Source organism: Pan paniscus, chromosome 9, assembly GCF_029289425.2.
Source record: "Pan paniscus chromosome 9, NHGRI_mPanPan1-v2.0_pri, whole genome shotgun sequence".
NCBI classification, from domain to species: domain Eukaryota; kingdom Metazoa; phylum Chordata; class Mammalia; order Primates; family Hominidae; genus Pan; species Pan paniscus.
Window position 1 is genome coordinate 66301244 of NC_073258.2, and position 21018 is coordinate 66322261.

The following is a 21018-nucleotide window of genomic DNA, read 5'->3' on the forward strand; positions in this document are numbered from 1 at the left end:
AATATTCCACTGTATTGATAGGTCACACTTTATCCATTCAGCTGCTGGTAGACATTTGTGTTGTTTCCAGCTTTTTGGTTATTGTTGAATAATGCTGCTAGGAACATGGTGTAAAAATCTATTCCAATGCCTGCTTTCAACTTTCTCTGGTCTTATTACACTCAGATGTGAAATTGTATTAAAAGGTTTTAAAGGCCAGGCATGGTGACACGTGCCTGTAGTCTCAGCTACTTGGGCAGCTGAGGTGGAAGGATGGCTTGAGTCTGGGAAGTGGAGGTTGCAGTGAGCCCAGATCACAATACTGCATGCAGTCCAGCCTGGGCGACGGAGCCAGACCTTGTCTCAAAAAAAAAAAAAAAAAAATTGGCAGGGGTTTTGGCTGGGCATGGTGGCTCACACCTCTAATCCCAGCACTTTAGGAGGCCGAGGAGGGTGGATCACCTGAGGTTGGGAGTTCAAGACCAGTCTGACCAACATGGAGAAACCCCGTCTCTTACTAAAAATACAAAATTAGCTGGGCGTGGTGGCACATGCCTGTAATTCCAGCTACTCAGGAGGCTGAGGCAGGAGAATCGCTTGAACTCAGGAGGTGGAGGTTGTGGTGAGCCGAGATCGTGCCATTGCACTCCAGCCTGGGTGACAAGAGTGAAACTCCGTCTCAAAAAAAAAAAAAAAAAAAGGGTTTTAAGGAGGGGAGAAATAGGCCCGGCGTGCCAGCCACGGTGATTCACGCCTATAACCCCAGCACTTTGGGAGGCCTAGTTGGGCGGACCACCTGAGGTCAGGAATTAGAGACCAGCCTGGCCAACATAACGAAACCCCGTCTCTACTAAAAATAGAAAAATTAGCCAGGCGTGGTGGTGGGCACCTGTAATCCTAGCTACTTGGGAGGCTGAGGCAGGAGAATCACTTGAACCCAGGAGGTGGAGGTTGCAGTCAGCCGAGATTGCACCACTGCACTCTAGCCTGGGCAACAAAAGTGAAACTCCATCCCAAAAATAAAAATAAAAAATTAAGGAGGGGAGAAACAGGATCATATTGTGTGTTTTAGGAAATGTGTTCTAGCTGCAGTGCAGACAGTGTGGAGATACAGCAGCCCAAGGGAATGACCCACAGGAGGCTAGTGCAATTGTCTAGTGGCTGTGGGGTGGGGGGATGTTGAGGGGGATGGGGCTGGCCACATGGGGTGAAGGAAGAAGGAGCTGGTCCTGGGTTCCTGGCCCGTGTGACTGTGTCAGCTGGTGGCTCTGCTAATGGCACAGAGAACACAGGAGTAGGCAAGCTGCTGGATGAGCAGAGCTTCAGATGACTTCCTGAAAGGCAGTTCTAGATTCTGATTTGTAGCTCAGGACAGTTTTAGGTTGGAGATAAAGATGGACAAGTCTTGAGCAAGGAGGCAGTCCAGAGAGCGAGGCTACCCGGCAAGAGCAGGCAGGTGGGAAAGAGGGTCCAGGACTGAGGCCTGGTATCCAGACATTTCAGGAAAAGCCAAGAAAAAGGAGCTGGCAGTGCCACAGCCCCAAAGAGGGTGTCCTGGCAGAGGCCCGAGCTTAGTATGTTGGATATTAGGACATCACTGGTTACCTTTGTCTGAGCTGTTAAAGAGAGTGACGAGGGCATTGGGAATAAATTCAAAGTAAAGAGCAACTTGGAACGTTCCTTCAAGCTTAAAATGGTGGTAGCTAACGACAGATGCTGGTCGACTTTTGGTTGTCTTTTTTGTCTTTTGAAACAGGGTCTTTACTCTGTCGCCCAGACTGGAGTGCAATGGTGTCACCAGGGCTCACTGTAGCCCCGACCTCCCAGGCTCAGGTGATCCTCCCACCTCAGCCTCCTGAGTAGCTGGACTGCAGATATGTGCCACCACGCCCATTTATTTTACATTTTTTGTAGAGTCAGGATCTCCCTATGTTGCCCAGGCTGGTCTTGAACTCCTGAGCTCAAGTGATCCTCCTGCCTCAGCTTCCCAAAGTGCTAGGATTACAGGTGTCAGCCACTGTGCCCAGCCTGGTTGTCATTTTTTAACAACAAAGCAAATAAAAGCCATTTAGGACTTGGAAGAAAAAGAAGAGGAAGGTTTCAGAGACAAGATAATTGGATCAAAAACCAAAGTGGAAAGGCTAGCCTTGAAGAGGGGACCCATCTCCTCTGGGTGGGGGAAGGAGGTCAAAGCAGATTAAGTCTGTGGAGAACTTAATGGCTTTGATTTGTTTGGATGACTAGGAGGCAAGTACAAGTGTGGAGGATGGGATGGGAGGCTGGTCTGTGCCACCTGCCTGTAGGGTCCTAGCCTTACCTAAGGCCAAGTGGGAGAATTTCCAGGCATCAGCATCTTTGATCAGCTCCCCAGGGTCCCACAGCACCTGCTGCTACACAGCGTCCAGTCTAGACCATGGAGTGAGCAACTCGGGCTCCTTCAAAGGAGCCTGAAAGGGAATGGGGAACGAGGGCTGGACTCGGGAGGGTGTTTGCTTCCCAGGCATCTCCCGTGGGCACTGGGGGAGCTCTTAGCACTCTCACCCCAGACCCGACTTTCTTCCTCCTGGAAGAGGAGCAGACTGGGGACTGGACAGAAATAAACAAGACACGGGGCAGGACAGGCCAGGCGCAGTGGCTCACGCCTGTAATCCCAACACTTTGGGAGGCCAAGGAGGGCAGATCACTTGAGGTCAGAGTTCAAGACCAGCCTGGCCAACATGGTGAAACCTCATCTCTAATAAAAATATAAAAATTAGCCAGGCGTGGTGGTGGGCACCTGTAACCCCAGCTACTTGGGAGGCTGAGGCAGGAGAATCGCTTGAACCTGGGAGGCAGAGGTTGCAGTCAGCTGAGATCACGCCACTGGACTCCAGCCTGGGAGACAGAGCTAGACTCTGTCTCAAAGAAAAAAAAAAGTGTGTGGGGCACAGTGATCTACCATGGGGCGAATGGGGGGAAGCGGCGCTGGGAGCGCCCGGACAAAGGGACAACCCCAGTGATGCAGCCCACCAGAGGCCTGGCCTTACCTTCGGCTCTGCCTTTGACTCAATAAAAGAAACACAGTCCATGAACAGGCAGAAACTCTTTAATCAGGCTTTTTTTCCAACTCTAAAACAAAATCCCATTTTTTCCTTTAATTTAGTTCCTCAGGAACAGAGAAGTTTGCAATGATGATCTCAACTCTGCATCATCTGGTGACTCCTGATTCTGCAGGACTAAGACATTTCCCAAGAGTTCTGCTGCATCAGCCAGTGAGGACAAGAGTTCTTCAGTGCGGTTCAGCTCAAGGACACCTAGGCTTCCCCAGCAGGGGGCTTGCTTGCAGGTCTGACAAACCACAGAGCGTTGAGCAGATGGCCTGGGACTCCCAGACCTGGCAGAGGGTTTTATTAGGGCCCGCCTGGCCTGCACCGTTTCATCCAAGTACCCTGACCCAGCACTCATCTTCCCTGGCATTCTCTGTTATCCACCAGCTCCTCTGCACACCTCAGCGTCTACTTCCACGAACTTCTAAACATCAAAAGGTACAATGGCCAGGGGTGCGGCAGGAGAGTCGGGGGCAGGGCAGCCTTCAAATCCACACTATTGAATCCACAGGATGGAAAGAAGAGAAAGATGGGGAAATTCTCCAGAGATCATGAGATGCATCCAGGCAGTGTTCTCATGTGAGAGGATAGGGAGGCCAAAAACTAAAATTGCTATCAGCCCCCGCTGCTGTCTGGTACGCGAGGAAACTTTCCGAGGACTTTACAAGCATAGTTGCAAAATGCTAGTAGGACTGGGACTCTTCAACTTTTTCTTCTAGGGCCAAGTAGACTCGGTGTAACTTATTTTGTAAGAAATGGGTATGGGTGACAAGAGGGGCCACCTTCCACCCCTGCAGCAGAGTGGTAAGACTCCAGCGTGGGCCCTGTGCAAGGGACCAGCCCAGAGGCCATGAGCCACAGAAACTCACAGCACCTGGTGGCCACACCCTGAAATGCACCCTTTGCTCCAAGCAGCCAGCGCCCTATCAACCTGGCATTTACCAAACATCTCAACAGCAGACCAGAACTAGAAAACACAGCTTCTGTGTAGTACACACTTATGGTCTGAGACCCAACTAAGGCTCCCTACATCCTTCAAAACTCAGACTCCACAGGCTGAATGTCCAGCTTCTTCCTCCAAGACAGAATTGCCCTCAGCCCACGAATTCTCTCTGGGACTATTTACAGAATCAAAGGGGAAACCCACGGAACTGAAAACCTCTTTACACAGGTGGGTTCAGGAAGAAAGCCACCAACAGAAGGCAACTCAGGAGGGAGAGGCCGAGGCTGGCATAGCCCCTGGGCCTATTTCCAAGCAGCCACCCCTCCCAACAAGAGCAGAGGTGCCCCTCACCTCAACCCTCAGCCCTTTAACTTCTGGCTGGGCCACTGATTCTCCTCCCCAGTCTGTGGCCCATCTGGAAACTGGCTATGGTACTTTGGGGAGATAGGAAGGACAGGACGACAAGAGACAGGACACCAGTGAGTGGCTGTGCCAGGCGGCCCCATTTCCTAAAACCAAGATGGCTGCCCAAGCCCTCAAAGGCAGACAGGCCTCATGCGCAGCACCAGCACACACACAGGTAACAAGACCAGGGGAGGGGACCCTAAGTGTCCTCTCCACAGGGAGGTGGCTATGTACAGGACAGGAGGGAGAGTCTGGCCAGGTGCAGCCCCCACTGCATCTCATTCAACCAGGAGATCAAACTGCTCAGCAGCTTCAAACTCGGCATTCATGGCCGCAGCCCACTCATCCAGCTCCGTTTTCTGAGGGAAGAGAAATGGGGAGCAGGTGAGTGAGAAGGGAACATGGTGGCTGGAGCATCTCACCCACACCCTGCAGGTGCTGCCTATCCCCCAAAAGAGCCAGAGCCCCAGCCCTGCACGTCTCCCGGAGCACACGGCAGAGAAAAACCCCTGCCTCTCACTCACCAAGATCTCTGGCATCTTCTTCTTCTTACGTTTCTGTTTCTCGGGTGGTGGGGAGATTCCAGGGAGAGTCATGTCTGGGGCCCAGGGCTTTGCACAAACCCTGGGGACCTTGGTGAATTTGGAGCCCACCACTGGCGAGACTCCGGACAAGTCTTCTGCCCCCAGCAGCCCCTCGAAGCCAAAGCAGGACCGGCGGCCTGGGGTGGAGGTAGAGGCAGAGCCCAGGGTCTCCAGCCGGCTGTAGGAACGCCTGACTTTCTTAGACATTTCCAAGTCTCTGGTGTCCAGCTCTCCTTCCTTGGAGCTGGACTCGGCCTCAGGGTTCGGCACAGGAGTGCTGGTGGGGGTGGCAGGGACGCTGTGTGTCTTGAAAAGGTCCTCCTTAGTAAGCTCCCTGCCAGGGGGCTCGTTTTCTTTCTCCAAGAAAAAGGAAATCTGCACCAGGACAGAAGAGAGGATGCCCTCAATACTTAGCTGGACTGCTTACTTCCAGAAAAGCCCGAGAAGATTCAGGGTGGAAAGACCCACAGGACACACACTTTTTTTTTTTTTTTTTTGAGACGGAGTCTTGCTCTGTCACCCAGGCTGGAGTGCAGTGGCGTGGTCTCGGCTCACTGCAAGCTCCGCCTCCCGGGTTCACGCCATTCTCCTGCCTCAGCCTTCCGAGTAGCTGGGACTACAGGCGCACGCCACCATGCCCGGCTAATTTTTTGTAGTTTTAGTAGAGATGGGGTTTCACCGTGTTAGCCAGGAGGGTCTCGATTTCCTGACCTCGTGATCCGCCCGCCTCGGCCTCCCAATGTGCTGGGATTATAGGCGTGAGCCACCGTGCCCGGCCAACACACACTTTTTTTAAGGAAGGGACAAATCAGACCCTGAAAGAGACATGGGGAGAAGAAAACAACCCACCATTGCTTCCAAGGAGTCTGCTTTTGTGACACAAATGGACTTGCCCCCATCTGCTGGTGCTGTCGCTTGTTTCCAAAACGTGCCCAGCATCCAGCCTCTCCTCTGACCAACTCAAGCCCTCATTAGGTGTCTTCTAGACCAGCTCAGCAACGTTTTTTGTTTTGTTTCCAGATATACGGTCTCAACTCTGTTGCCCAGGCTGGAGTGCAGTGGCACGATCATGGCTCACTGAAGCCTCAGCCTCCAGGGCTCATGCAATCCTCCTACCTCAGCCTCTGAGTAGCCGGGACTACAGGCATGTGCCACTCTGTCTGGCTGATTTTTTTTTAGTTTCTTTGTAGAGTAGGGGAGGTCTCCCTATGTTGCCCAGGCTGGTCCCAGCGACCTTCTGATTTCTCTCCCCGTTTCCACCCTTGCCTGCTGTGGTCCATCTGCCACACAGCTGATGAGGATTGTCCTAAATGTCCACTCAGTCCATAAGTATTTATCAGTCACCTGTCCTGTGCCAGGCACTGGGAACACAGCAGGGAATAAAAGAGAAAACCCCTGCCCCATTCTAAGAGAAAAACAGGTAAGAAAATTCAGTATTATGTTAGCAGTATCAAGCACTACAGGAAAACAGAACAGGAGAGAGTGCTTGGGGCAGGTTAGAATTGCAAAAAGATAAAGGTCAATATATCCCTCACTGAGGTGACATTCAAGCTACAACTTGAAGGAGGTGTGGGAGTGACTCATGGCCAAGTGTTCTAGGCAGTGGGAACAGAAGGTGCAACAACCCTGAGGCCACAGCGTACTAGTCAGGGTCAAACAACAAGGAGGCCAGTGTGGCTGAAGTGAAGGCAAGAGGAAGAAACTGAAGATGAAGTTCAAGAGATAATGGGTGGCCAGATATGGTGGTTCACACCTATAATCCCAGCACTTTGGGAGGCTGAGGTGGGTGGATCACCTGAGGTCAGGAGTTTGAGACCAGCCTGGCCAACATAGTGAAACCCCATCTCTACTGAAAATACAAAAAAAATTAGCCAGGTGTGGTAGCAGGTGCCTGTAAGCCCAGCTACTTGGGAGGCTGAGGCAGGAGAATCGGTTGAACCTGGGAGGCGGAGGTTGCAGTGAGCCGAGATTGCGCCACTGCACTCCAGCCTGGGTGACAGTGCGAGACTCCATCTCAAAAAAAAAAAAAAAAAAACACAGGGAAGCTGAACAAATTGGTGGTCACCACTGACTACCACTTCCTCATTCTCTATAGCCAAGCAGTCACCCAGGTCCTGGCAACTTTATCCTGCTCGATGTACCATGAATCTCAGTCAATCAACAAGAATGAGTGGCTACTAGGAAAGGCAGAAGTCCCTACCCTCAAGGTGCCTATGTTCTTAGAGGGGGGAGAGAAAGACATCAAACATGCAAGAAAATACACTATAAGAACTGATAAGGACCAGGCACAGTGGCTCATGCCTGTAATCCCAACACTTTAGGAGGCCAAGGTGGGAGGATCACTTGAGCCCAGGAGTTCAAGACCGGCCTGGGCAACATAGTGAACCCTCATCTCTATAAAAAAAATTAGAGAAAACATCAAAAAATTAGCCAGGCATGGTGGCATGCGACTATAGTCCCAGCTACTTGAGAGGCTGAGGAGGGAAGATCTGCAGTGAGCCGAAATCTCGGCACTGCACTCCAGCCTGGGTGGCAGAACAAGACCCTGTCTTTAGAACTGGTAAGGCCTAAGAGAATTACATAGAGAAATGTGACAGCAATAGGGTAAGGGTGGTCAGGGAAGGCCACTGGGGGGCAATTCCCTCTGAACCCAGTACTGTATATCATCCTGGCTTTAGCTCACGCCCTTGGCTTCAGCTCACGCCCTTGGCTTCATGCTTCAGAATTCCTGGACTTCACGTCATTCCACTGGTCTTGGAGCCCCAGGGTAGCCCTTCTCAAAACCATTCTCCCCACAGCCCCCAGAGGGGTCTTTCTTAAAACACTCAAACTTGACTCAGTCACTACCTTACCCAGAACTCTCCAAAGGCTGCCCACAGACCCAAGAATGATGCCCAAGCCATGAGTGTGGCTTTTGTGCCTCATCAGGATCTGCTCTGCCTTAGGGTGCTTCCTCCCCTGCTGAGGTCTGCTGCAGACACTAAACAAATTGCTATTCCCCGAACCTTGATTTTTCTTTAAATTCCCAATCTCTGCAAACATGGCTTCTTTGGCCTGGAACACCCCTACTGGTCTTTTTTTTTTTTGAGATGGAGTCTCGCTTTGTCAACCAGGCTGGAGTGCAGGGGCGTGATCTCGGCCCACTGCAACCTCCGCCTCCTGGGTTTAAGCGATTCTCCTGCCTCAGCCTCCTGAGTAGCTGGGACTATAGGCACGTGCCACCATGCCTGGCTAATTTTGTATTTTTAGTAGAGACAGGGTTTCACCACGTTGGCCAGGCTGGTCTTAAACTCTTGACCACAAGTGATCTGCCCGCCTCAGCCTCCCAAAATGCTAGGATCACAAGCGTGAGCCACTGCACCTGGCCTCTACTTGTCTTTAAAGACTCAGTTCAAATGTTTCTTCTTCCACGAAACATTCCCTGAGCCACATGGTCTGGGTTAGCCACCATCATAGCATCTAGTATTCCTTATTGCAGTCCCAGTACACAACGTTGCTATCACTTGTCATTGGTCTTTCTCCCCAGTTGACTCTAAGCCCTATCAGCTCTTCAAAGGAGTTCACATTTCTCAGTCAGTATGTCTTCAGATTGTCTATTAACGAAACATCCTTTGATAATAACTTCTGCTAAAACTGTAAAAATGTCATACACATGACTTATCTCAGAACACCCATAAATGAAAGCTGAAGGCAGAATGGATTAGAAAGGCAGTACGTGGAGTTAAGACATAGCTCAGCTTTTAAAGGAAGTTCCAGGAAAATGGTAGAAATACACAAGGCATAAAAAGTTAAGTGTATTAAGTCTTCAGGGAGTAATCAAGACTGGCAATGCATGCAGGTGCCCACAGGCAAACTGTTTTTGCAGTACTGCAAAACAGCTCCCTGGGCAGATGTGAGCAGCCAATGTGTGCTGTCCAGCTCTAGAGTGACCCAGATTCTACTTAATTAAGTAGATGAAAGTGAACTCACCCTAGGGCTCCTGCGAGGTGATTGGACAGCTGGGACCTGCGGGGGACAATACCAATTGATCACATAGCTGGTCCCCAGTTTTGCCCGCCTAACCACCCACAACACTCTCTTTAGCCTTTACCTCTACAGCATGGGCCACGATCCTCTTTAAGACGATGGGCTTTCTGACTGCAGCCACACTGGGTGTCTGGAGAAGAGGGATGAACGTGAGCTCAACATTAGGTGAGGGGCCACAAGGGGAGGAAGTGAGAAATCTGGGGCTCACCTTCGGCCAGATTTCAGGGAGGATGCTCGGGAGTTCAGAGCCTGATTTCCGCTGGGACCTCCGCAGAGGCTTAGTAGGAGATGGGGCCCTTGGCCCTGGAAAGAGAAACAAGTTAAGTGGTAGAGGAGGACTCTAGACCTTAGAGTCCAGAGAACAGGTTCTAGAGACAGCGAGAAGATTCCCAAACAAGCCCTTTTAAGGGCGCCTCCTCCGGCGGCGGCAGCGGGAGGGAAGGGGCCATCTTTCACCGGACTGCGTCCCCCAAACGGCTCGACCTCACGTCTCCCGCGCGCCCTCCGCTCACCGGAGCGCTGAGCGGCTCCTCCGGACCGCGTTCGCCTCCCAGACATAACTAGGCTCCGTCTCGAGCTCCTCCAGCGCCGCCGCCCCGGACGCGCGCCAACCGGGAAGGCCACTCGCTGCAAAAAACGTTCGAATTACCCGCCCTGCGGGAAAGGAAGCGGAAGTGACGTAGGGCTAGCGGTCTGCGGCCCTCGGAACCCCGAGTCTTTTCCACCCGTCTTCACCTCTGGCGGCAGCGGAGGCGTGGCCCAGGGGCGCGATGGCGTCATCAGCGCGCGCCGCACCCGGAAGAGACGTGGCAGCGAAGGGATAATCGGGGCGGCCGGGGCTGAAGGGAGCGGCGCAGGAGCCCTGGGGAGAGTGGTCCCTGCCCTTCCGCGCCTCGAGCCATCGCTACAGCCCTTCGGAACCAGTGCAGCGGCCGATCAGTAAACACAGAGACTGGGGTCTGTAGAGAAGGGGCGGGACTTGGAGGGGGTGGGGCTCAGGAGAGGTCTTGGGGGCGGGGCCGGTAGTATCGGGGAGCCTCTGATGGAGGGGCCTGGCCGGGGGCGGGATCCAGAAGGATTGAGGGGTCGCCGGAGGCGGGATTTATGCAGGGGGTGTTTCTCCGCATAAGGAGGGACAGTGGGCAGGAATCTGAGATCGGGGCGAATATGAGAGGTGTCTGGGGGAGTTAAGAGTGGAAACTGGGCTGGTGAGAGCGTAGTGGTGGCCACCAGAACCTGACTTCCTACCAACTCAGGCCCCTTTCCCAGGATCGATCATGGGGCTTTGTAAGTGCCCCAAGAGAAAGGTGACCAACCTGTTCTGCTTCGAACATCGGGTCAACGTCTGCGAGCACTGCCTGGTAGCCAATCACGCCAAGGTGGGGCCTTCAGGGGAGCGACTGAGCAGGGCACTGGGTGGGCAAGGCGGTATTGGCTTCCTCCAAATCCATGAGGGGCCCCGCGCTAGAATGTAAGCCCCACAAGGGCAAGGACTTGATTTATTTTGTTCACTGATATATCCCCCGCCCCCAAGAGAGAGTCTGGTGCACAGTATGTGCTCAATAAATATTTATTGATTGAACAAACGAAAGGATGAGTCTCCTCTGTGGCTAGAGAAAAAGAGACAGTCGGACCTTGGGGTGATAGGCCGAGCAGCCCCAGCACCAGTTGTGACATCTCTCTCCCACTCCAGTGCATCGTCCAGTCCTACCTGCAATGGCTCCAAGATAGCGACTACAACCCCAATTGCCGCCTGTGCAACATACCCCTGGCCAGCCGAGAGACGACCCGCCTTGTCTGCTATGGTGAGGCCTTGGCACCTCGGGGGGATCAGGCCAGCCTCAGGGGCCAGCTTGGTGACTGGTTTCCAGGCCCTCCTCAAGCAGCAGGACAGTGAGTCCCCCGAGTCTCAGAGCCCAGATTCTAGTCCTGTTAAAGTTCCTTACCTGCTGTGTAAGTTCAGGCAAGTTATTCTTCCTTTCTAGGCCTCACTGTCTTTCCTAAAAATTAAAGCTCCTAGTTCCTCTTTCCTAAAAATTAAGCCCTGCCAATCTGGAGGTTTCAGCGAGAACCAGTCAAGCTTACGGGTATGCTGGTGGCCGTGACTATTAGCTAGCCAGACCGGCATGTTGCTTTCAGATATTCAGGATCCACCACTGATTCCAAGGCTAAACAGAGAGGAAGTGAGTTTCCCACATTAAAGTTAGCTAAAAGAAGTCAGCAGACATATGTGTCATGACTTTGACCTGAATCTGGGGTAAGAGCCTTAGCTCCAGTTTTTGAAGGAGCTCATGCAAGAGGCAGCTCCATATGTGTTTCTCCTTGTGAGTGCATGTGTGTACTTGCAGGCACTTAATGTACATTGTGTGTTTAAATGAGTGTTAGTGTGTTGATCTGTACTTGGGGTGAATGAATGGGTAAATGTATGTGAACATATGAACACAGGTGTGTTGTGGGAGTGCAAGAGAATGCATGGTTGAGGGTGCCTGTTAGCAAACCTGTGAGTGTATAGATGTGTATGTGTGAGGGCTCCTGTACCCATAGTGTAGATATAGGGAATGCCACTTGTGTTTGATTATGTGCTTATAAGGACATGTACATTTGTGCCCAGGGATGTGTACATGTATATGTGTGCCTGTGTGTGTATCGAGGAACCTTTTCTGAAACTGTTCATTATTAGCCATTAGCCCAAAGAATATGATGAGTGCAGGCCCGGAGAGGACTCATTGAAAGGACTGAAAGGGGAGGTGGCGTTTTCTTCCTACCCAAACTTACCCCTGTGAGCTGGACAGCTTGGTAGCACCTGCCTGGACTTAGATGGTGGTAGCCAAGAAGACTGACATTTTAGGGAACAGGACGGGGAGGAGAAGGCTCTGGCACACACACACGTGTCCGTATGTCCTGCAATGGTCTGGGGACTATTGCTAGGCTAGGAGCCCTAAGTGTCTTCTTCCTCATGTCTCTTCTCCCCTGTCTCATGGGCCCTAAGATCTCTTTCACTGGGCCTGCCTCAATGAACGTGCTGCCCAGCTACCCCGAAACACGGCACCTGCCGGCTATCAGTGCCCCAGCTGCAATGGCCCCATCTTCCCCCCAACCAACCTGGCTGGCCCTGTGGCCTCTGCACTGAGAGAGAAGCTGGCCACAGTCAACTGGGCCCGGGCAGGACTGGGCCTCCCTCTGGTGAGAGTCCCTCATCTGTCTGACCTTCTATCTGCCCTGGGCCCCACCTGAGTCAGATGGGTGGGTGGGGACAGTACTAGGCAGCCTGGTGACCCAGATTCCTTCCTCCAGATCGATGAGGTGGTGAGCCCAGAGCCCGAGCCCCTCAACACGTCTGACTTCTCTGACTGGTCTAGCTTTAATGGTAAGTGGTGGCTTCCACCGACTGTTTGGGCTTTAGCCTCCCTGCTCTGCTGACAGCTCCCTTGGTCTGCAGTCACATGCTCTACCCCTGAGCTCTATGCACTGCTTCTGCTGACGGCTCTCTTTCCACCCACAGCCAGCAGTACCCCTGGACCAGAGGAGGTAGACGGCGCCTCTGCTGCCCCAGCCTTCTACAGCCAGGCCCCCCGGCCCCCAGCTTCCCCAGGCCGGCCCGAGCAGCACACAGTGATCCACATGGGCAATCCTGAGCCCTTGACTCACGGTGAGCCTGGGAGTTATCCAGGCCGCAGAAGGATAGGAAGAGGGTGGAATGGTTTGTGTAGGGGGAGCTTGAGGATCCAGAGACCCACCTGGAGGAACCTTTCCTTAATCCAGGCACAGCCATTACCTCCTCACAATTCTGAGATGTTCTGTCAGACTGAGGAGAGCAGGTGATCCCCCTAGCCCTCCCCAAAGCGGCCAGTTTTCCTGAGTCTATTGATGCTAGTGGCTCCACCCTGTAGCCCCTAGGAAGGTGTATGATACGCGGGATGATGACCGGACACCAGGCCTCCATGGAGACTGTGACGATGACAAGTACCGACGTCGGCCGGCCTTGGGTTGGCTGGCCCAGCTGCTAAGGTACACAGGGTCAGGCAGGGCGGAATGCCAGGAAGGGGTGGAGAGGGAATGGGAGCCAGAGGTCCTGGAAGGGATGGTTTCATGACAAAGGGGGCTTGTTCTGGGGAGTAACAGTACCTGGTGCTGGGGCTGTGCAGAGAGGCCTTGGCTGTGCAGCAGAAGCTGTTTTGCTTCTCTCTGGGACTGTCTCTATGCCTCCTACACAGGAGGTTTGAACTCAGGCTCTTTGAGGCCCCTTTCCGATCTGACACCCCCTAATCTTTGTAATTCTCCCCGACGCCTGACACACTGTGGTTTCCAGAATACAGTCGTGCGCCTCAGCTGGTTTGAGCTGCACAATAACGCCCTATGGTGGCAGGTGCAGGAGTGATCATCCCTGAGGCACAGACGAGGAGATGGAGGCTCAGGAATGGGTGGTGACCAGGGCTTCTCTCCAGCCGCGGGGGCCACCAGGGACTGGGGCCTGACCTGATTTTCCCCTCATCCCCCCAGGAGCCGGGCTGGATCTCGGAAGCGGCCGCTGACCCTGCTCCAGCGGGCGGGGCTGCTGCTACTCTTGGGTCTGCTGGGCTTCCTGGCCCTCCTTGCCCTCATGTCTCGCCTAGGCCGGGCCGCAGCTGACAGCGATCCCAACCTGGACCCACTCATGAACCCTCACATCCGCGTGGGCCCCTCCTGAGCCCCCTTGCTTGTGGCTAGGCCAGCCTAGGACGTGGGTTCTGTGGAGGAGAGGCGGGGTAATGGGGAGGCTGAGGGCACCTCTTCACTGCCCCTCTCCCTCAAGCCTAAGACACTAAGACCCCAGACCCAAAGCCAAATCCACCAGAGTGGCTGCAGGCCAGGCCTGGAGTCCCCGTGGGTCAAGCATTTGTCTTGCCTTGCTTTCCTCCCGGGTCTCCAGCCTCCGACCCCTCACCCCATGAAGGAGCTGGCAGGTGGAAATAAACAACAACTTTATTAAAACACCCGAGGCAGCCTTTTGCTTCCCCCTCCTTAGCCCTGTTCCGACTCCCCAGGCCTCAGTGGTGCTCCTCCCGGTACTCGATGGCCAGAAACTCCAAGGACAGGCGGTTGAAGAACATGGCTCCGTTGAGCACTGGGCGGGGGACAGAGCCCCCCATGAGCCCCAGGACCCTTCCCTGGCTACTCCTTGCCACATCTCAGGGTTCCAAAGCTCCCCGCTCCCTCTTGCACCCTCCCCTTCCTGCCACTCACTCAGGATGGTCAGGGCGGAGAAGCAGACGTACTTGTTTTCTGTCATCTCAGCATAGAGTGACCCCATGGCGGCCCAGCAGATGCTGATCACCTGGGAGAACTGTAGGCCCATCCAGTGGGAGAGTGGCCCCCTCGCACAACAGTGGGGTTTCCATCAGCCCCTCGGGTCTCCCACAGCCAGCCCTTGCGTCCCTGCCCTGAGCCTACCATCAGGACGACCGTGTAGTGAAAGCTCATGTGGTCATAGTGGTAGGTGATGCAGAAGTTGTGCACGTCTCTGATGAAGATGCCCAGGTGTAAGAAGAAGAGCATCAGCGCAGCCGTGGTGAGCATCATGCCTTTTGGGAAGAAGAACGTGGCGATGCGGTCTTGCAGCCGCATCTTGCCCACAGTGTAGATGCAAGTCAGACTTGCAGAGTCTCTGGTTCTAAAGTGCCTGGTATGGAATAGCAGTGGGATTCTAGAACCAGGAGGACAGTGGAGGGGACAAGATTCTAGAACACAGGCTGATTCCAGCCAACACAGGAGTGCCTCACAGGTGGTAGGGGTGCTTTGAATTGTGAGATCAGTGGGGGCCCATGGCAATGGCGAAGGGGCAGCAGCCCTAGTTATCCCATACTCACTCTAGACGCTTTTATGCATGTCTCAAGTTTCCCAAAACGGAGGCAGTGTGAACACAGTCTACAGATGAAGAACTGGGGCTCAGAAAAGTTGAGGGGCGTGGTCTAGATTTACAACAAGTCTTAGGCAGATGAGAGATGAGGACCCAGCTGCATAGCTGGAAGGCATTCCCAGGTGAGGGGAGGCCTGTATTTGCTCTACCCTCTGGTGGAGAGGAATTACGAGAAGGGAAGGATCAACAGATTCTTCAGAGCTGTCCTGGGACCTTCCCCGTGCCCTTCCCAGGTGTGGCCCAGAAGGCACCTGGCTTTTCCATTCTCTCCCCAGATGTTCTTACAGGACCTGATGCTGGTCAGCTTTCTGCTCCGCCACCTTCAGGTGCTTGGAGCATTTTCACCTCTGTCAGTCTAAGAGTCCCATGAGACAGCTGGGGCTGGTGGCATAAGTCCTATTTGACACTTGAGTCTGAGGCAGAGGGAGGATGGTCTTCCTCAAGCTGTTATAGCCAGTGAGGGAGAGAGTCAATACTGAAACGAAGATCCAATACTACCTGAGGCTGTGCTGAGTGAGCAGGGTCACATGCAAGCCAGGAGGAAGAAATCTCCTCCATGCATGTGAGAGATGAGAACTAGGCTGGGTGCGGTAGCTCACACCTGCAACCCGAGCACTTTCAGAGGCCCAGGTGGGAGGACTGTCTTGGGCCAGGAGTTCAAGACCAGCTTGGGAGACAGCAAGACCCCATCTCTCTCTTTTTTGAGATGGAGTTTCACTCTTGTTGCCCAGGCTGGAGTGCGATGGCGCGATCTCGGCTCACTGCAACCTCCACCTCCTGGATTCAAGCGATTCTCCTACCTCAGCCTCCCAAGTAGGATTACAGGCATGTGCCACCACGCACAGCTAATTTTGTATTTTTAGTAGAGACAGGGTTTCTCCATGTTGGTCAGGCTGGTCTTGAACTCCCAACCTCAGGTGATCCACCTGCCTTGGCCTCCCAAAGTGCTGGGATTACAGGCGTGAGCCACCGCTCCTGGCCAGCAAGACCCCATCTCTAAAAAAAAAAAAAAAAAAAAATTTGCTGAGTGTGGTGGTGTGTGCCTTTAGTCCCAGCTACTCAGGAGGCTGAGATGGGAGGATTGCTGGACCCCAGGAGTCCCAGGCTGCAGTGAACTATGATCATGCCACTGTACTCCAAGCTGGGTGACAGAGAAAAAAAGAAAAGAAAAGAAAAAGGTGAGAACTCCAGGGCCGTCAACAAAATATGCCAATAAAACAGCCAGAAATGGTGTGGAGTGACATGAAAGCTCCCAGGGATTGAAGCAGGAGAAGAGGAGGGAGGAGGAGAGGACTTGATTTCGAACTCAGCCACCCCACTGCCTCCTGCCCAACTGTTTGCCCCAAAAGTTAGGTCCCAGGTCAGCCCAAGACCCACAGGCTGCCTCCCAGCAGTGGGATTAGAGCCTGCACCCACCATCTGTGCTTGCTGCCCAGTCTCCAGACAAGCACAATAGTTCTTCAGAGCCCCATCCTAACCACATGAAAGGGGTAATGCCCCAAGGCCCAGCTGTGGTCCCACTGTTGAAACAATTGTTTGGACCTCAGTCCTCATTTGAATACAAATGAACTTTTATACATTAAAGTTCCTAGCTTCTAATTTTATTTTATTTTTGAGACAGAGTCTCACTCTATCGCGCAGACTGGAGTGCAGTGGCATGATCTCGGCCCACTGCAACCTCCGCCTCCTGGGTTCAAGTGATTCTCATGCCTCAGTCTCCCAAGTAGCCAGGATTACAGGCGCCTGCCACCATACCCAGCTAATTTTTGTATTTTCAGTAGACACGGTATTTCACTATGTTGGCCAGGCTGCTCTTGAACTCCTGACCTCAGGTAATCCACTCTCTTTGGCCTCCCAAAGTACTGGGATTAGAGGTGTGAGCCACTGTGCCCACCCCTAGCTCCTAATTTTTAAAAATTATATACATGTAATATATGAATATGGGCCGGGCGCGGTGGCTCACACCTGTAATCCCAGCACTTTGGGAGGCTGAGGCGGGCAAATGACCTGAGGACGGGAGTTTGAGACGAGTCTGAACAACATGGAGAAACCCTGTCTCTACTAAAAATATAAAATTAAGCTGGGCGCAGTGGCTCACACCTGTAATCCCAGCACTTTGGGAGGCTGAGGCGGGCGGATCACGAGGTTGGGAGTTCGAGACCAGCCTGACCAACATGGTGAAACCCCGTCTCTACTAAAATACAAAAATTAGCTGGGTATGGTGGTGCATGCCTGTAATCCCAGCTACTTGGGAGGCTGAGGCAGGAGAATCACTTGAACCCAGGAGGCAGAGGTTATACTGAGCCAAGATCGAGCCACTGCACTCCAGCCTGGGTGACAGACCGAGACTCTGTCTCAAAAAAAACAAAAACAAAAACAAAATTAGCCGGGCATGGAGGCGCATGCCTGTAATCCCAGCTACTCGGGAGGCTGAGGCAGGAGAATTGCTTGAACCTAGGAGGTGGAGGTTGCGGTGAGCCGAGATTGTGCCATTGCACTGCAGCCTGGGCAACAAGATCAAAACTCCATCTCAAGAAAAAAAAAATATATATATATATACACACATATATGTATGTATGTATATATGAATATGTTCTTGTAAAATATTTGCATAATACACAAGCATGCAGAGGAAAATGTAACAGTCTCCCTGCTGCATCCCCACCACTGAAGTACCCCCTTCCCCAGTTTGGTGACTTGGCATCTTTTAGGTCCCTTCTTTATGTAACGGTAACTTCATACATCTAGATGTACATATACATGCATAAGTTTAAAGCATTTTTAAAAATCATATGTTTTGTCAAAGTGTACTTTTCAACAAGTTAAAACCTACGTCTAAATATAGAATGAACACGTAACAAAGATTTATTAGGCCGGGTGCGGTGGCTCATGCCTGTAATCCCAGCACTTTGGGAGGCTGAGCTCCCAAAGTGAGCCTGAGAGGATCACTTGAGCTCAGGAGTTTGAGACCAGCCTGGGCAACATAGTGAGACCTCCTCACTACTAAAAATTAAAAAAAAATAAAATTAGCTGGTTGTGGTGGCCCTTGCCTGTAGTACCCCCTACTTGGGAGGCTGAGGCGGGAGGGTCATTTGAGCCCAGGAATTCGAGCCCTGCTTGCATCTTTGCAGTCCGGCCTGGGGGCATAGTGAGACCTTGTCTCAAAAAAAAAAAAAGATCTTTAACTCATCAGTGAGGGGATTTCCGCTTGGTAAGGTGGTAATGCACATGAGGAACTGGACAGGACGAGCATTTAAAGAGGAACGTTAGGCCAGATGCAGTGGCTCATGCCTGTAATCCTAGCACTTTGGGAGGCCGAGTTGGGCGGATCACCTGAGGTCAGGAGTTCGAGACCAGCCTGGCTAACATAGTGAAACCCTGTCTCTACTAAAAATACAAAAAAACTAGCTGGGCATGGTGGTGTGCACCTGTAATCTCAGCTACTCGGGAGGCTGAGGCAGGAGAATCACTTGAACCTAGGAGGCAGAGATTGCAGTGAGCTGAGATCGTGCCATTGTACTTCAGCCTGGGTGACAGAGCAAGTCTCAAATAAAATAAAATACAATAAAGAAGAATGTTAGCATATGATTACTCGGTTAGATGCAAAATGCAATGGATGTCCTACATGACAAAAATTATACCCTTTGAGGTTAGTTTTTCTACTGGATATACATGTCTTTCATCTCTCCTGGACAATATCTCCTTGTAATTTCAGTGTATTTACCTTACTAGTGAATAGCAAAATCAAACAACTGTGTATTCTTGTGGGTAAATAATCCTTGGGAGGGCTTCTGAAACGATGCCCCAGTGTGACAATGAGAGGACACACTACACTCTTGGACTTCCAATTTTTGGATTTTTCCTTTTTTTTTTTTTTTTTTTTTTTTGAGATAGAGTTTTGCTCTTGTTGCCCAGGCTGGAGTGCAATGGCACAATCTCAGCTCACCGCAACCTCGGCCTCCCGGGTTCAAGCAATTCTCCTGCCTTAGCCTCCCGAGTAGCTGGGATTACAGGCATGCGCCACCAAGCCCAGCTAATCTTGTATTTTTAGTAGAGACGGGGTTTCTCCATGTTGGTCAGGCTGGTCTCGAACTCCCGACCTCAGATGATCCACCCACCTTGGCCTCCCAAAGTGCTGGGATTACAGGCGTGAGTCACTGCGCCCAGCCTAATTTTGTATTTTTAGTAGAGACTGGGTTTCTCCATGTTGGTCAGGCTGGTCTTGAACTCCCAACCTCAGGTGATATGCCCACCTTGGCCTTCCAAATTGCTGAGATTATAGGCGTAAGCCACCACGCCCTGCCTGGATGATTTTTCTTAACACTATTCTCCAACTTTTAAAAATGTTTATAGACTTCTTGGAGTAGACCTCAATCTATATACCCTTTTTCATTTTCTTAAGATTATAGCTTCATAGGCTGAAATCAAGTATTTTAAATGGTTTCTAGACATCCCATTGATTCAGAGGTCAGCAAACTTTTCCCGTAAAATAGTAAATATTTTAGGTTTGGAGGACCATGCAGTCTCTGTGGTAGCTACTCAACTCTGCTCTGTGTTTTTTTTGTTGTTGTTTGTTTGGGGTTTTTTTTGTTTTGTTTTGTTTTGAGATGGAGTTTTGCTCTTGTCACCCAGGCTGGAGTGCAATGGCATGATCTTGACTCACTGCAACCTCTGCCTCCTGGGTTCAAGCGATTCTCCTGCCTCAGCCTCCTAAGTAGCTGGGACTACAGGCGCCCGCCACCACGCCCGGCTAAGTTTTTGTATTTTTAGTAGAGATGGGGTTTCACCATGTTAGCCAGGCTGGTCTCGAACTCCTGACCTCGGGTAATCTGCCTGCTTTGGCCTCCCAAAGTGCTGGGATTACAGGCATGAGCCACTGTGCCTAGCCTCAACTAAGCAGCCATAGATCATATGTTAAAAAATGGGCGTGACTGTGTTCCAATAAGAGTTACGGAAAATGGGATATGAATTGCATATGATTTTCAGGTGTCATGAAATGTTATTTTTTTCCCAACCATTTACAAATGAGAAAACCATTCTAGCTCACAGACCATATGAAAACAGGTGGTGAGCTGTGTTTGGCCTGCAGGATCCCTGGCAAAGAACAAGTAAACCAGTGAGTTTTTCCATTCCAACCTTCCTCCAACAGCCCTTCATAAGTAATGTTTCAAGGGCCACTTTGATGAAGAAAGTCTTTTTCTCTTTTTCCTCCGTTCCAACTCTGTGTCCTAATCTGAACTCCAGATCGTTCCCTGTCTTCATGAGCTCTTCACCTTTGTGCACAGCTGCACTTTTGTCCAAGTCAGAACCCTGGGAGAGCAGCTCAGGAAGCTGAGGTGGGAGGGGAGGTCAAGGTTGGAGTGAGCCAAAGATAGCACCACTGCACTCCAGCCTGGATGAAGAGCAAAACCCCGTCTCAAAAAAAAAAAAAAAAAAAAAAAAAAGGAAAAAAAAGGAAAAGAGAACTCTGAGAGTTATCCTCCACATTTCCACCTAACCCTTCACTCAGCACATTCCATCAGTCACTTAAGCTCTGCTGAGTCTGTCCTTTTTTTTTCAATAATAGGGGGCGGGTCTCACTACGTTGTCCAGGCCAGTATTGACCTCCTGGGCTCAATCAATTCTCCCACCTCTGCCTTCCAAAGTGCTGGGATTACAGGCGTGAGCCACTGTGCCCGGCCTTAGGGGTTCTTAAATGTGACTGTGTATCAGAACTACTTGGGAACTTTCTAAAAAGAAGCTAGATCTGAGAGAATCCCAGAGTCTTTTTTTTTTTTTCTTGCTTTGTTGCCCAGGCTGGAGTGCAGTGGCACCATCGCAGCTCAAGCAGTTCCCCCACCTCAGCCTCCCGAGTAGCTGGGAGCACAGGCGTGCGCCATCATCCTGGCTAATTTTTGTTTTGTTTTTTTTGAGACAGAGTCTCGCTCTGTCATCCAGGCTGGAGTGCAGTGGCGAGATCTAGGCTCACTGCAACCTCTGCCTACCGGGTTCAAGCGATTCTTCTGCCTCAGTCTCCGAGTAGCTGGGACTACAGGCGCGCGCCACCACACCCGGCTAATTTTTGTATTTTTAGTAGAGACGGGTGTTTCACCATATTGG

At 51.8% G+C, this 21018-nt stretch overlaps 3 protein-coding genes across 7 annotated transcripts; 1 reads left to right on the forward strand and 2 right to left on the reverse strand.

Annotated features, from left to right (window-relative positions):
- Window positions 1-3046: 3046 nt before the first annotated feature.
- LOC100971082 (sororin) lies at window positions 3047-9882 on the reverse strand. The gene is made up of 7 exons (XM_003828602.3): window positions 9759-9882; window positions 9536-9650; window positions 9232-9326; window positions 9088-9153; window positions 8967-9002; window positions 4938-5372; window positions 3047-4772 (listed from the first exon to the last, which is right to left on the reverse strand). The coding sequence occupies exons 1-7, from the start codon at window positions 9801-9803 to the stop codon at window positions 4692-4694; spliced, it is 873 nt and encodes a 290-aa protein (XP_003828650.2). The 5' UTR covers window positions 9804-9882; the 3' UTR covers window positions 3047-4691.
- On the forward strand, window positions 9798-13996 carry ZFPL1 (zinc finger protein like 1). 4 transcript variants are annotated; one of them, XM_008954038.4, is made up of 8 exons: window positions 9801-9980; window positions 10280-10402; window positions 10717-10828; window positions 12013-12206; window positions 12318-12390; window positions 12526-12672; window positions 12914-13031; window positions 13524-13996. In XM_008954038.4, exons 2-8 carry the CDS (start codon window positions 10301-10303, stop codon window positions 13708-13710), a joined length of 933 nt encoding a protein of 310 aa, XP_008952286.1. In that variant the 5' UTR covers window positions 9801-9980; window positions 10280-10300; the 3' UTR covers window positions 13711-13996. The 4 variants fall into 4 exon arrangements, with proteins under 4 accessions (XP_034788862.1, XP_008952286.1, XP_003828652.1 ...); XM_003828604.5 differs by having other exon boundaries at window positions 9802-9980; window positions 10293-10402; XM_008954039.4 differs by having other exon boundaries at window positions 9805-9962; window positions 10293-10402.
- Window positions 13972-20963, reverse strand: TMEM262 (transmembrane protein 262). Of its 2 annotated transcripts, none has more exons than XM_008954037.5 (3): window positions 14454-20963; window positions 14247-14346; window positions 13972-14127 (listed from the first exon to the last, which is right to left on the reverse strand). In XM_008954037.5, exons 1-3 carry the CDS (start codon window positions 14625-14627, stop codon window positions 14051-14053), a joined length of 351 nt encoding a protein of 116 aa, XP_008952285.1. In that variant the 5' UTR covers window positions 14628-20963; the 3' UTR covers window positions 13972-14050. The 2 variants fall into 2 exon arrangements, with proteins under 2 accessions (XP_008952285.1, XP_003828653.1); XM_003828605.5 differs by having other exon boundaries at window positions 14025-14127; window positions 14279-14346.
- Window positions 20964-21018: the final 55 nt, after the last annotated feature.

Excerpts from the sequence above, each read along its gene's own strand:
- LOC100971082 (XM_003828602.3), bottom strand. The coding sequence starts at position 9,803 with ATGACGCCATCGCGCCCCTGGGCCACGCCTCCGCTGCCGCCAGAG. Across the intron at positions 9,154-9,231 it reads TCCCTGAAATCTGGCCGAAG|ACACCCAGTGTGGCTGCAGT; the intron begins GTGAGCCCCAGA and ends CCTCTTCTCCAG. Across the intron at positions 4,773-4,937 it reads AGAAGATGCCAGAGATCTTG|AAAACGGAGCTGGATGAGTG; the intron begins GTGAGTGAGAGG and ends CTCTTCCCTCAG.
- ZFPL1 (XM_008954038.4), top strand. The coding sequence starts at position 10,301 with ATGGGGCTTTGTAAGTGCCCCAAGAGAAAGGTGACCAACCTGTTCTGC. Across the intron at positions 12,207-12,317 it reads CAGGACTGGGCCTCCCTCTG|ATCGATGAGGTGGTGAGCCC; the intron begins GTGAGAGTCCCT and ends TCCTTCCTCCAG. Across the intron at positions 12,391-12,525 it reads TGACTGGTCTAGCTTTAATG|CCAGCAGTACCCCTGGACCA; the intron begins GTAAGTGGTGGC and ends TTCCACCCACAG.
- TMEM262 (XM_008954037.5), bottom strand. The coding sequence starts at position 14,627 with ATGCGGCTGCAAGACCGCATCGCCACGTTCTTCTTCCCAAAAGGCATG. Across the intron at positions 14,347-14,453 it reads ACTACACGGTCGTCCTGATG|TTCTCCCAGGTGATCAGCAT; the intron begins GTAGGCTCAGGG and ends ATGGGCCTACAG. Across the intron at positions 14,128-14,246 it reads CTCCGCCCTGACCATCCTGA|TGCTCAACGGAGCCATGTTC; the intron begins GTGAGTGGCAGG and ends TCCCCCGCCCAG.